Source organism: Halichondria panicea, chromosome 7 (genome assembly GCF_963675165.1).
Source record: "Halichondria panicea chromosome 7, odHalPani1.1, whole genome shotgun sequence".
Lineage (NCBI taxonomy): Eukaryota > Metazoa > Porifera > Demospongiae > Suberitida > Halichondriidae > Halichondria > Halichondria panicea.
Window position 1 is genome coordinate 4,597,734 of NC_087383.1, and position 13,641 is coordinate 4,611,374.

At 39.6% G+C, this 13,641-nt stretch overlaps 1 protein-coding gene and 1 long non-coding RNA gene across 5 annotated transcripts in view; one reads left to right on the forward strand and one right to left on the reverse strand.

The window, feature by feature from the left end:
• Window positions 1-13,641, reverse strand: part of LOC135338815 (uncharacterized) — a 35,036-nt gene that overhangs the window by 18,340 nt on the left and 3,055 nt on the right. The window contains exons 7-10 of one of the 4 annotated variants that reach the window (XM_064534891.1): window positions 12,776-13,622; window positions 12,288-12,542; window positions 11,400-11,884; window positions 6,886-7,281 (exon numbers count right to left, since the gene is read on the reverse strand). In XM_064534891.1, coding sequence (XP_064390961.1) covers window positions 13,426-13,622 — 197 coding nt within the window. In that variant the 3' untranslated portion in view covers window positions 6,886-7,281; window positions 11,400-11,884; window positions 12,288-12,542; window positions 12,776-13,425. Of the gene's footprint in view, window positions 1-6,885; window positions 7,282-11,399; window positions 11,885-12,287; window positions 12,658-12,775; window positions 13,623-13,641 lie in introns of those variants that run through there. The other 3 variants (XM_064534890.1, XM_064534893.1, XM_064534892.1) reach the window with 3 other exon arrangements.
• Window positions 3,033-6,101, forward strand: LOC135338823 (uncharacterized). Its single transcript, XR_010395795.1, has 2 exons — window positions 3,033-4,081; window positions 5,656-6,101. It is a non-coding gene; the product is annotated as an uncharacterized LOC135338823 (long non-coding RNA).

The window sequence follows — 13,641 nt, forward strand, 5'->3', positions numbered from 1 at the left end:
TGAAGAGTACCCTCAAATATATTTTCCATACTGAACTAAAAAGAGTACCCTCAAATAAAAAGAGTACCCCCAAATAATTTCTAAGGTTAAAGTTCACGTACTTTAACCGCTACGTGTATTTCTATTTAGAGCGCATCCTTAGACTTGAGTACGTTTTGTCCATGCATCATAATTATAATTTTTTTTATCTAGTCTCATAAAAATTAATAATAAACATCAATTTTTGGTAGTCCCTTAGAACACTAATCATAAGGGATCTGATGAAGGCCTTCCCACTTCTTCAGAAGCTAAGGTAGGTGTACAAAATCTACTCGTAACTGTATGGTCTCGCCACCAGCATGTCCTCTAAAGATAGCGTGTGCTACATAGCCCAGGGCTTCTGCCTCTGTTTGACTCAACGAGCCATCAACAATATCGGTCAACAGTTCTCTATAAATCAGCTATCAGCAGCTTCCAGCGTAGTTACACCTGACTTCCAAGGGACTGTTCAATAACCATAAAGATTAATATCAGCAGCTTCCAGCGTAGTTACACACAGACTTCCAAGGGACTGTTCAATGATTAATATTGCTCACAATTCTAAGGGGCGCTCTAAATAGAAAGACAAGCCACACCTCTAAGAGTAGAGGTTAAAGTGCATGTACTTTAACCTTAGAAATTATTTGGGGGTACTCTTTTTATTTGGGGGTACTCTTTTTATTTGATGGTACTCTTTTTATTTGAGGGTACTCTTTTTATTTGAGGGTATACTCTTTTTATTTGAGGGTACTCTTTTTAGTTCAGTATGGAAAATATATTTGAGGGTACTCTTCAGGTCATTATAATATGGAAGAGTAGGTACCCTCAAAAGAATTATTTGTGTACCTAAACTGATAAGAGTATCCCCAAGTGATAAAAAGTGTACCCCTGAATGTTTATTTTCTATACCAGTTTACAAAAAGAGTACCCCCTAGATACAAATACGTATATACTCTAATTTTGGCACTAATATTGCGCCATAGTTGCATGATTAATTGTCACAACTCAAAACAAATCATTTATAGGACATCTTCAGATGAAAATGTGGCACCCCCCTCTCTCAAATCCTGGCTACGCCTCTGCTCAGGCAGCAAGTTGTGGAGAGCACCAAGCTGCTGCTGAAAGCTGTATAGACAGACTCAAGTCAACATGCAAGGGGTAGCCTGAGGCTCTGAGGTAGAAATTACTCTGTCCAGCTTGTCGTGACCATGAACTTAGTTGGGCGTGGCCTGACCTTCCGTTAGGACGAAGGTCGGGCCACGCCCAACTAATACTATACTTCACTCAGAGAGACAGCTTTTGCAAAAAAATCATGAATTATGTAACCAAATCACAAAATCATGAAAAAAGCTCTGAAAAACTACACCTCTTAAAAAAAGCACCTCTCTACAAAACGCACCTCTCTAAACAAAATTGCACCCTTATTTTTTTAGAACGCACCTCTGTATAAAAACAACAGTACATTTTTTTTCAAGCGCACCACTGTAAAAAAATGAAAGCACCACAGGTGCTGATGCCTCGGTGGAGATGCCAAAGCTACATAACCAAGAGTGCATAAGAAGAGAAGAGTGTCGAACTACTGATACTTCTACACTGTGTGCACTAAGTAACGTGACATCCTGTCAATTGCACGTGAGCAACTCGCAATTGATGACGTTTGCGCATAATTACGCAACGCACAAAAGTTGTTAATAGTGAGTAAACAGTGCAAGTGAAGAGGATCAACTCGACTATTGTCTCTATTTAGATGATTTTTGTGAAGAGATCGTCTCCTATCAGTGTGCAGTGAGCAGCTCCACAAGCTCTGAACGTTGAACGGGAACAACTAGCTAGAATTGTTCGATTACCACACCCCTAAAAACGTCACGGTTAACATTTACTAGGAGATTACTAGTAAATTTACAATACTTTATCACGTGCGAGTCATGTTACTTTGTGCACAGTGTTTGTGTAGAAGTATCAGTAGTTCGACACTCTTCTCTTCTTATGCACTCTTGACATAACATAATAGCTTTTTATATACATGATGACATTTTTTGGGCATTAATTAAAGAGTGGGTAATGGTCGACCATGATTGTTGTTAAAAATGATGGATGCCAAAAGTTCAACCTAAAATTAATGGCTGCCATCAGCAGAGCCTTGCAGCTCTCTTCTCACTGTTGCAGCTACGAATAGCTAGCGTTCTAGTTCAGAGCTAACTAGAGTAAGGCATCTATAATCAGACACAATGCATGTTCAGACACTCATTCTAAGAAGACAAGCAGTGATAAAAATTTTCTTTTGCACCATCTGATCAAGCATGTGTTACTATGAATGTATGCAAAAAAGAAATATCAACTACTAAGTCTTCAAGAGCTGAAAATGTGCTAGTGTCTGATAAACGGTAAGAACAGACAAAAAATCGATCATCAGACACAACCGTAGGGGGATATGCTGAGGGTCACATAGTAATTATGTAAGGACAATAACTAAACAATAAAACCCTCAAAGTTGGAGTTGCAAAACGCTTGTATGTCCATTATTTCTGCTGAGTCACTCACGTATTAATGATCAGACAGCAAATGAGGTCAAAGGTCAACTGTTCTTAGCATCCACGTGTAACTGGGACCAAAGGTCTATGGCGCTATAGCCTCGATATCGTGAGCGGCTTGTTCTCGAGGTCAATGCACAATTGGCTTTGACTTTGCGATACAAGTCTCACAAGATATATATATAAGTATACCCTTCTCATGTATATATACCAATGCAATGAGAAAAAGTATGAAAAGAGTACCCTAATGAAAAGTGCCACTCCAAATGAGACTGTAGTTTCCCGTCAGAGACTGCGGATGTGAGCAGTATTATATCACTATTCATTACTATGAAATAATTATAAATTGATCCGTCATCAATGAATTTAATTAAATAGCCACAAAAATTCAGCCAACCATGTGCTTAGAGGCAAGAAAAAAAGTTATTTCAATATTTCATTGATAATTAGAGAAATAATGGCCATAATGACTATCAATGAGGCAGAGGAGGTCGACATAGGTTGACCTTTTTGCTAATGAGTTACTCCCGTATTGCATTCCTGCAGCATGACAGGATGTCACGCCCACATTTACCTAGAGGAGGTGTGGCCTTTCGTCATAATTTATCATCAAGTTTCACGGAGGAATTGTGAGTGTACGGAGAAAGAAGAGAATATACGGAGCACAACACCAAAACTTGCTCTCCTGCTAGCTAAAAGACTACAAACGATCATAGTACTCCACAGTAGTTATAAATAATGCCTAGCTATATCCTGTGACATAAGAAAATGAATAGCATAGTCATTGTTGAAGAAATAAGCTATAAACTTACAGTGTAAGAGTTTGTTGCGCTTTCTATGGCTCCTGTGTTAATGTAACACTTATAGTAGATACTAAGATTGATAAACTAGTAGAAAATGCCTCTTGGAGAGACTCCAGAAGAGATAAACACAAAGAACAGTAAAATAGCGCTGACGGTGCATAAAATACCTGCTGAGTCAACACAAATATCATGTGGGCGTGACATCCTGTCATGCTGCAGGAATGCAATACGGGAGTAACGCATTAGCTAAAGGTCAACCTATGTCGTCCTCTGTCAATGAGGTAGTAGTCTGGGGGCCAGACCTAATAGCTCGGGGGCAAAATCAAGAGAGCTAGGATTAGGTCTGGAGACTCTTGCAGCATTTCTGTGTGCTCTAGCGGAATGTGGCCAGAGCCAATGAAATGCATATCCTATGTCATGTGATTTTTTAACCCAATGAAATGCGAGATTGCCTTTGTGGAATTTGGATTACAGCCAATGGAATGAGAGTATTGCTACATCTACTCCTTCTTTATAACCTCCAATATCACAGTCTCCTCCCTATTGACATTCCAAGAGCACACGGAAGTGCAAGAGTCTCCAGACCTTCTTTCTCTCTTCCCCCCCCCCCTCTGAGAAAAAGGTCTGGCCCCCAGACTAATGAGGTAGCTAAAGCAGAAAGCGCGAGTTGGACGGGAAACTACAGTCTCAATTTGGAGTGGCCTAATGAAAAAGTATACCGTATAGCGGGTAAGTTTCGTGGGGTAAAAAATTCGTTCAACTCGAAAAACGGTAGTTTTCGTGAGTAAAAATTTTGTTTAGTCTCGTGGCTGCACGGCATTCCTCAGAGGAGGTACGACATCCGCGTGTCATCCGCGTGTCTTTAACACACACATTCCGAACTTTGACCTAAGGAATGTGTGTCTAAAACGTTTCCTTTGACACGCGGATGTCGTACCTCCTCTGGGCATTCCTACGTTCAGATAAGCCACGCCTACGATAAAATTTCGTGGAGGTCAGCCTGCCCACGAAAATAACCAATATTTTACCCCACGAAAATTACCCGCTATACGGTACCCTAATGAAAAAGTACCCCTTTGAATTATGGCACTAATATAGCGCCATAAAGGTCAAAGGTTGTTTAGTAGTTGTACAGTCATGTACGTGAGATGCCAATAACCTTTAACCTTTGACCCCATTTGCTGTTTGATCATTGATACGCGAGTGACTCAGCAGAAATATAATTGCTGCATGGACATACAAGTGTTTTGCAACTCCAACTTTGGGGGTTTTATTGTTTAGTTATTGTCCTTACATAATTACTATGTGACTCAGCATATCCCCCTACAGAAGGAACGGTAGGTTGTGTCTGATGATTGATTTTTTTGTCTGTTCTTACCGTTTATCAGACACTAGCTGCAGTAGCACATTTTTAGCTCTTGAAGACTTAGTAGTTGATATTTATTTGCATACATTCATAGTAACACTAGTCTGGGGGCCAGACCTTCTAGACAGAGCAAGTCAGAGTACCTGCATCAGTCCATTTCAAATAGTGGTTGGTCAGTAACATATATACTGAAATTCCAGTTCACTATAGGTCACTAGTAGTGACCTATAGTGAACTGAATTTCAACAGTCTACCAACTAGCGATAAAAACAAGCGTTAAGAAAAAATAGATCAGCAACTTCTAAAGCTAGAACATTTTGCTGGCTGCTACTAAAAATGTGATGTTATAATTATGTTCAAGATAGCTCAGGAATGAACACTAATTTATTATGCGTATACATGTAATTAGTTATTGCAGGCGCCCTCGTGCAACATGCCATTATATTACACTGGAGCAACATAATGCCCGAGGGTCGTCAAACTCTTCTGATTGGTCAAGTTTTTCACTATAAAAGACATGTGTTTTGAGTGAATTTTAGTGATCGTTTTTGCTGAATTCCATAGTAAATTCTTCCCACTACTAGTGCAAAAGGTATAGTAGCATAAAAGAGACCAAATGAGTTATTGAGTGGGATGGTGGAACATAAGTACCAAAAGCAGCACAAAATCTACTGCATTTACACACAGTGCAGCAAATGCCATAATATTGGCGCCTTAACGACACTGGTAGCAGTGATCGATTGTACATGGTCGCCGATCAGCATCTTTGTGCACATATACAGCTAGCTAGCTACATTTATATAACTCACACCACGAGGCATATTTAGGTGCACAGCACGTAATGATCAGATCTGGCCCCGTAAATAGCGAGTCAAACTGTTTTGCCGCAGCAAATTAACCGGCACAATTAATACTGAACGCCATGCATATATACCAGGGCGAGGAACTGGAACAGTAATTGTTGGATTGTGACGACCACACCCGAGGCTGGGTCGACCTCGCCCACATGCAGGAGAAAGGCGTTATCGACAAGACTTGACAAAATTAACACCGGCACAACATTATTTTTATACTGCATGGGGAATTTTTGACTCTAATACTCTTTCGTATAATAATTATAGTCACAATTATAATTATGAAAACCTATCTTTGTTGCACACTTTTATTTTACTGATCTATAGCTATATGCTACAATATAAGAAGAAAAGAGTTAATTATACAGCTCTAATTAATTTTATCACCATTGTCATTGTCTGCTTTACTTAATTACTGGTGAACCTATGTTTCGATACTGCAGTACAATTAGTACCAATAGGAATGGTACGTTGAGTACCACAGTTATTATCGTTGTTAGAAATAATCGTTTCTTCATTACTTCGTAGGCTGCAGAAAAAATACATAGTCTGTGAATCCAGTACATTTATACAATTCAACCGTGACACTTTATATTAGTGAATCTGAAATGCATGCATAATCAGTGTCCCATAGTGATCCTATGAAACGCTGTATAATGAGGACGTCATAATTATCACTTTCTAAAATGAGCCTTGGGTATTTATAATGTAAGCTGCATGTTCTTAGTTTAATTGATAATTACATAACTACAGTGTCTGCACTTACAAATAATTGGACTTGCGACTCCGAAGAGAATGCTCACAGCATTTAACATACCAATCATTGGCCCCTAAATGAATGATGTCATTAAGATACATGCATGATGACACTTGTAAACATACATTGTAAAGATTACCTGAAACTCCTTTGGTGTGACATTTGAGCTGATGGATATTATTGCCACCCAAATCAATGGACAGCTAACGTGCATCAGTGATCTTCCAATAACTAGCTGAGCCAGAGATAATGTTTGATGTTTGCTTCTACATATAGGGGGGCAGTCCACACATTTCCTCCCTGTGAATGCTGTAAATGGTATCCAGGGCATTGATGGTTAGCTATGACTGCCTCTATGCAAAAATTACTTGCTACATTGAACTGAGTGTCTGTGAGAATTTCTACACTTTGTTCATCAGCATTTACTGTTTCTGTGTTGTTTTTTACTGCGAGTATCCATAAGCATATCTTATGTGTTTGAAAACGTGGAGAACAGAGGAAACTATCAAATCCATTTTGATCTATGAATTTGACTTCCATTTGTTTCATTCCCATACCATCTGAAATGAAAGTCTGGCAAAGGTTGCTCTCTTCCTCTTTAGAAATGTTCGTACAGTCACATGTTAACATTTTCTTGCAATGATCATGTAGTTAGAAGGGAATTTGAAGATACTGTGTTTCACCATTGTCGAAGCTAAGCTTCATTTCACTGTATGCTTGCATATTGAATGTGGGCGTGAATTCCTGTATCTGGTTTGAAGTGGGTTGTACATCGTGTACTGCTGTAATATTTTTTAGAATTTCCGGGTGATGAAAAGGACTGTACTCGGTACAGGGGTCGTATGGTATAGTTTGCCAATCTGTCCGCAATACAAGGCAGCCGCAAATTGTCACTGAAATCCCGATAACTCCTATCATTTGAACTTTGACTCCAATTCTCTGTAAGACTATCCTGTATAAAAGCCATTGTAACACTTGCTATTTATTAGCCTCGAATCCATGCCGATTAAAATACGGCCTAGTATCTATTGCATGTATAATAATTAATCATAGGCGTGGTCCATACACGCCCATGCACTATCTACTATGTGTATGAAGCTTTATATAGCCTAGCTAGCTAGCTGTGGCCCTCTATAGTGTTGTCGAGAAGGCTTGCACACTAGTCTGAAACCAGAAGAGGCTCTCATCTACCTCTATGATGGTTGGATGGTCGTGATGTTTTGAACTTGGTTTCTGTACAAATGAGAAGTTCTTCTGGCTTCAGACTAGTGTGCAAGCCTTCTCGACAACGCAATAGAGAGCATAAGCCACAGCTTCACAGGAGACAAGTATTTGTTAAAAATTAATACCGAAAGGTATAAACAAACTAATTTACGGTATAATTTTACAAAGGTTTACTATAAAGTATACGAGTCAACCCAGATTCTGGGGGGGACTCAGTTTGCGCATGTGCATTATCACCCATGCAATAGAGACCAGGCCGTATTTTAATCGGCCTGGTCTCGAGGCTATAGCTATTTATTAGCAACCAGATGTGTATCACAAATATCTTAGTCCGTAAATTTTAGCAGTTACTTATGGGAGGTGTCACTGTGATTACTGCCAAAATTAGCAGTGAAAAGTAAAAGTGCGTTTTGTAAAAATAGGTGGTGTCATTTTTATGCCTCGGTGCGCATGCGCAAGCGACGTATACGGTTATACGTAGTGTGTTTGTGTGTGTGTGTAGACTGCATGCTATAGCTGCTCAAGGATCAATGAAGTGCAAGTAAGAGTTTCTATAGGCTTTAGTCATGGATTTTAATTCGTGGATTTGCAAAGTAATGCTTCGTTCTCGAGTTATGCCTAACCCTAGTTTTGCTTACTTGGAATGCCATTGCAGCGTTTTCAGAAGAGCACGAAGCCAAACTTGTTTACCGAGTGGTGTTGCTACTCTACTTAGTAGAGTAAGGCATCTATAATCAGACACAATGCATGTTCAGACACTCATTCTGAGGAAACAAGCAGTGATAAAAAATTTTCTTTTGCACCATCTGATTAAGCATGTGTTACTATAGTCTGGGGGCCAGACCTAATAGCTCGGGGGCAAAATCTAGAGATTTAGGATTAGGTCTGGAGACTCTTGCAGCATTTCCGTGTGTTCTAGCGGAATGTGGCCAGAGCCAATGAAATGCATATTCTATGTCAGGTGATTTTTAACCCAATGAAATGCGAGTATTGCCTATGTGGAATTTGGATTACAGCTAATGGAATTTGCAAAACGCTTGTATGTCCATGCAGCAATTATTTCTGCTGAGTCACTCGCGTATCAATGATCAGACAGCAAATGGGGTCAAAGGTTAAAGGTTATTGACATATCACGTACATGACTGTACAACTACTAAACAACCTTTGATCTTTGATCCCGGTTACACGTGGGATGCTAAGAACATTTGACCTTTGACCTCATTTGCTGTCTGATCATTGATACGCGAGTGACTCAACAGAAATAATGGACATACAAGCGTTTTGCAACTCCAACTTTGAGGGTTTTATTGTTTAGTTATTGTCCTTACATAATTACTATGTGACCCTCAGCATATCCCCCTACAGAAGAAACAGTAGGTTGTGTCTGATGATCGATTTTTTGTCTGTTCTTACCGTTTATCAGACACTAGCACATTTTCAGCTCTTGAAGACTTAGTAGTTCATATTTCTTTTTTGCATGTATGCAAAGTATACGTAACACATGCTTGATCAGATGGTGCAAGAGAAAATTTTTTATCACTGCTTGTTTTCTTAGAATGAGTGTCTGAACATGCATTGTGTCTGATTATAGATGCCTTACTCTAGTTAGCTCTGAACTAGAACGCTAGCTATTTGTAGCTGCAACAGTGAGAAGAGAGCTGCAAGGCTCTGCTGATGGCAGCCATTAATTTTAGACTTGAACTTTTGACATCCATCGTTTTTAACAACAATCATGGTCGATCATTACCCACTCTTTAATTAATGCAAAAAAATGTCATCATGTATATAAAAGCTATTAGTAGCTTTATGTTATGTAGCTTTGGCATCTCCACCGAGGCATCAGCACCTGTGGTGCTTTCATTTTTACAGTGGTGCTACAGCGGTGCGCTTGGAAAAAAATGTACTGGTGTTTTTATACAGAGATGCGTTCTAAAAAAGTAGGGGTGCAATTTTGTTTAGAGAGGTGCGTTTTGTAGAGAGGTGCTTTTTTTAAGAGGTGTAGTTTTTCAGAGCTTTTTTCATGATTTTGTGATTTGGTTACATAATTCATGATTTTTTACAAAAGCTGTCTCTCTGAGTGAAGTATAGTATTAGTTGGGCGTGGCCCGACCTCCCGTCCTAACGGAAGGTCAGGCCACGCCCAACTAAGTTCATGGTCACGACAAGTGCTGGACAGAGTAATTTCTACCTCAGAGCCTCAGGCTACCCCTTGCATGTTGACTTGAGTCTGTCTATACAGCTTTCAGCAGCAGCTTGGTGCTCTCCACAACTTGCTGCCTGAGTCTGCCATCTTAATTGATAGCAGAGCCGTGGAGAAGAACTTCTTTTTTGCCTCCACCACGCGAGCATGCGCTCAAGAATGCACCTCTGAAAAAAATGCACCTTTGAAAAAAATGCACCTCTGAAAAACGCACCTCACACCTCTTCCGAAAAATGCACCTCACTTGAAAAACGCACCTCTCTAAAAAAATTTCACCCCTATTTTTTTTTAAATACACCTCTCTATAAAAAAACAGAAGCATACCTATTTCTTCAAAACGCACCTCTACTTTTTTACTGCTAATTTTGGCGGTAATCACCTCCCATAGTTACTGCGCATAACTATACCACCATTAACTCGAGGCACGTTATTGGGGTGAGCCCCGAGGCCCGTCCCATAGTAGCAAGTAAAGTACAGAGAGGCTCGCTGACCGGAAATTCGTCTGTTAGTTTGTCACGATCGGTTCAAGCTTTTTAGCGTGACAATCGCTGCATTTTGAAGCTTTTGGTTTTCATGTAACGATCATGCATGTACATTTTACATTTGTACAAGCATAGATAGAAGTTACTGTTCTATCAGTTTCTATCGGTACAGGCACGACAAGTATATGATACTGCTCACAATAATTATAGTGGCAAAGGCGCAACAGCGTTCCCTTCGCCGAGAAAATGAAACGTCATGCATATCAAAGAGACTATTTGCTGGAAAGGCTAAGGGGTTCAACAACAAGGAGCTAATGGACAAAGCTCGTCAAAAGGCTTGAATTGAAAAGGAAGAGAGAATCGCAGTTAAAGAGAGAAACAAACAGGACAACCTCACAGATTACGCTCGAGATTTACATTCGTTAAGCCTACCATTCTCTTTGCCAACTCTAAACACGGCAGCTGGCCAGTCCCTTCCCCAAAAGAAGGGAGTATAATACCATAATACGTTCATTAATTGTCAACCATTGGAAATGCAAACATTTATTTCGTAACATTACTGTAACCCTTTCCCGGCCTATCGCAAGGAACCTGGAAAAGTTCCGTCACTTTAGTTTTCATTTTTAGTTCAAAAGGTCAGCCCAACCCACCAAATTAGCTTGATTTTATCGCCGCCCCCAATGAAGTGGCCATGGCTTAGAGATGGGTGTGGGTCAATGGTTGGGCACACTAACCAGTCGATTTTATGCCTTGCTACTGCCTCGATGGAAGTATGTGTGGCCTTTAAATCTGCTATTGTAGTGCATGTGTCGACTTGTGTAGTGCCTGTGTACACAAACGGCTTGCTGCTTCGTATTCTATGGCTACCAAGATAGTCTAGAAGGTCTACCAATGGATACTACTCATTCCTACATGCTGTATAGCTGGTTTTAAACCTTTTTTTAAGTGTCCTAATTGAACAGCTCAGCAAAACATCAAAGGATAATCGCATTCATGGCACTGTCCAATCTACCACAGAAACCAATACCAACATTGTGACAAGTTGATAGCACGCTCCTTAGGCTTAACTTGTTGTTGTACAATTTACAACAATTTGACCAGTAAAGGGTTATGAAAAACATACCGAGAGGCATTAGCACACAATATTCATAGTATAACACTCACAATAATACGGCTCCAATGATCTTCAGAACAGCGAAAGCAAGTACAAAGTAAGCTGTCACTTTCACATCGAAACCAAATGAGTCACTGAGAACTGGAGATAGTAAAGTTTCTGAGAATCCCCATATTATATGCTCAATACTTGTAAGAATGAACATCGTACTGATGTGAAAATGTGTGTCAAAGAAAATGATCGGAAAGCGAGAAATAATGTATATTATGCAAAAGCCTTTAAGGCACGTCTATAAATATGCACACAAACTAGAGTAAACTCTGAGAGGATATTATTGCCAAAGAAGTTGTATTGGGCTTGGACCTCATAACACAGCAACCACAATGCTCCAGATTACACTTCCCCTTAAACTTCAGTTTCTCGTCATGGAACAAAAAGACAAAAAGTAGAAACACTGCAACACCTCGTGCTGCATTAAGCCAGCCAACAGATCGAAAGTGATCCATCCGGAGATAAGTGAAAGCCAGTGCCATTGCTGCATGGGAACTCAGTCATGGAAAAAGAATACATTCTATAGTATACAGACATCTATTGTGGTTCTAACATAAGCGCTAAATTTTCGAGGCACTGGAATGGCCCTTCACATTTCATTGGTTAACTGCTTACCGGAAGCATTCCCAGACCACGCCTTTAATCATGCTTTAATCTTTGCACGTGTTACAGCAGATAAAGAACAGGAATTAATTTTTGTGTAGGATTGCTAACTCACGAGTCACGAAAACAGCGAAAATTTTGCACTATACGGATCCAATATTTATAGTATAGGCCGAACTAGTACAGTACTACTGGTACATACACATGCTGGCACAGTAATAATTATAATTATATAAAGCCCAATTCAAAGGCCAATTGCAACACTCAGTCAAATAAGCACTTGCCAGGTGCAAAGAAGAATCCAGTTCCACGACCGATTCCTTCAATCGCATAGAGAAAGTCTCGTACCTTCGCATTAGCTGTCCTTAGCAGTTCTAATACTGCTTACTTTATCCCTTTCTTGTAGTAGCTCAACATATTCAACACTGCTCTCTGATGCATAACTGTAGCTTAGTGTCAAGTGAGCTCCTTCGAACAACCCAATAAAAAATTCACCGACCATTAGCAACCAGCCCACATTTGATACAGCATACAGAACGCTACCCAGGACAAGTGAAAAAAGAGAGAATGAAAAAAGATACCAATACGGTAGATATTTGACAAGAATTCCCATCGAAAAGCTTCCGATAAGTGCCCCAATGCCGATTGTTGCCACTACAATTGAGTAAAAAAATTCAGATTCACCTAATCCAGCTTCAACGTGCATTTGAATAACCGCTCGTCACTATCTAGATCTATATCACTAGATCTAATCATATACATTTGAACTCACATTTGTAGCACCGATTTGATTAAGGTTGACTGTTCTGGGATTTGTCACAACCTATGAAGTGAAGCAATTTGATCCTTAGTTACACCAGTGAATAACACTGCTAGACTACAACAAATGATGAGAAAGCCCAGTTCAATCTCAGTCTCCAAATTCTTTGTTAGTTTTCCCATCTTGTTTTTCGGTCAGTACAACATATATAGATCTAATTATACTGCATGCAGTGCCAACATCAGATCAGTTTCCATATAAATGCATGCAGGGAGGTACACATTGGAATGTGACACTTCTTAAATTTTTAAAGTGCTTCTAAAAGCTTGGCTATAAATAGAATATATCTGTGGTTACCTCTGTATTGTATAATATTGCATGCAGCATAATTGCAGTGTAAAGCTCTTTTCACTCATATTTAATTATGTGAGCACATTAATTTTTCACCATAATCATAACTGATGACTTTTTATAAGCCTGCATGGACTATGAGTACACACACCCTGCATGCGTGTTTGTAGTTCTATGTGACCCCTTATAACGTTGTACTTTGCTACACACAGCATGCCTGTAATTTGTCATGATTAAAAAGTCTCTTTTGATGACAGAGCTAGCTATAGGCTTTATATTATATGCAGATGCATTAATTCACACTCGCTCTGTTAATCAGTCTCTGTCTTTTCTAAACGGTCACAATCAGAATCGTCAATTTGATCTTTCGCTTTGTCTGCTGACTCTGCTGAGCCAATGTTCCAGTATTGTAGCAATATTAGTTCAAGAATGAATGGCAGGCTGAAGATGGAAATAGCTATTGTTGATGGAAATAGCCGTTTCTGCATTCCTTCATAGATAGCATCCACTATAAAGGACAGATAATT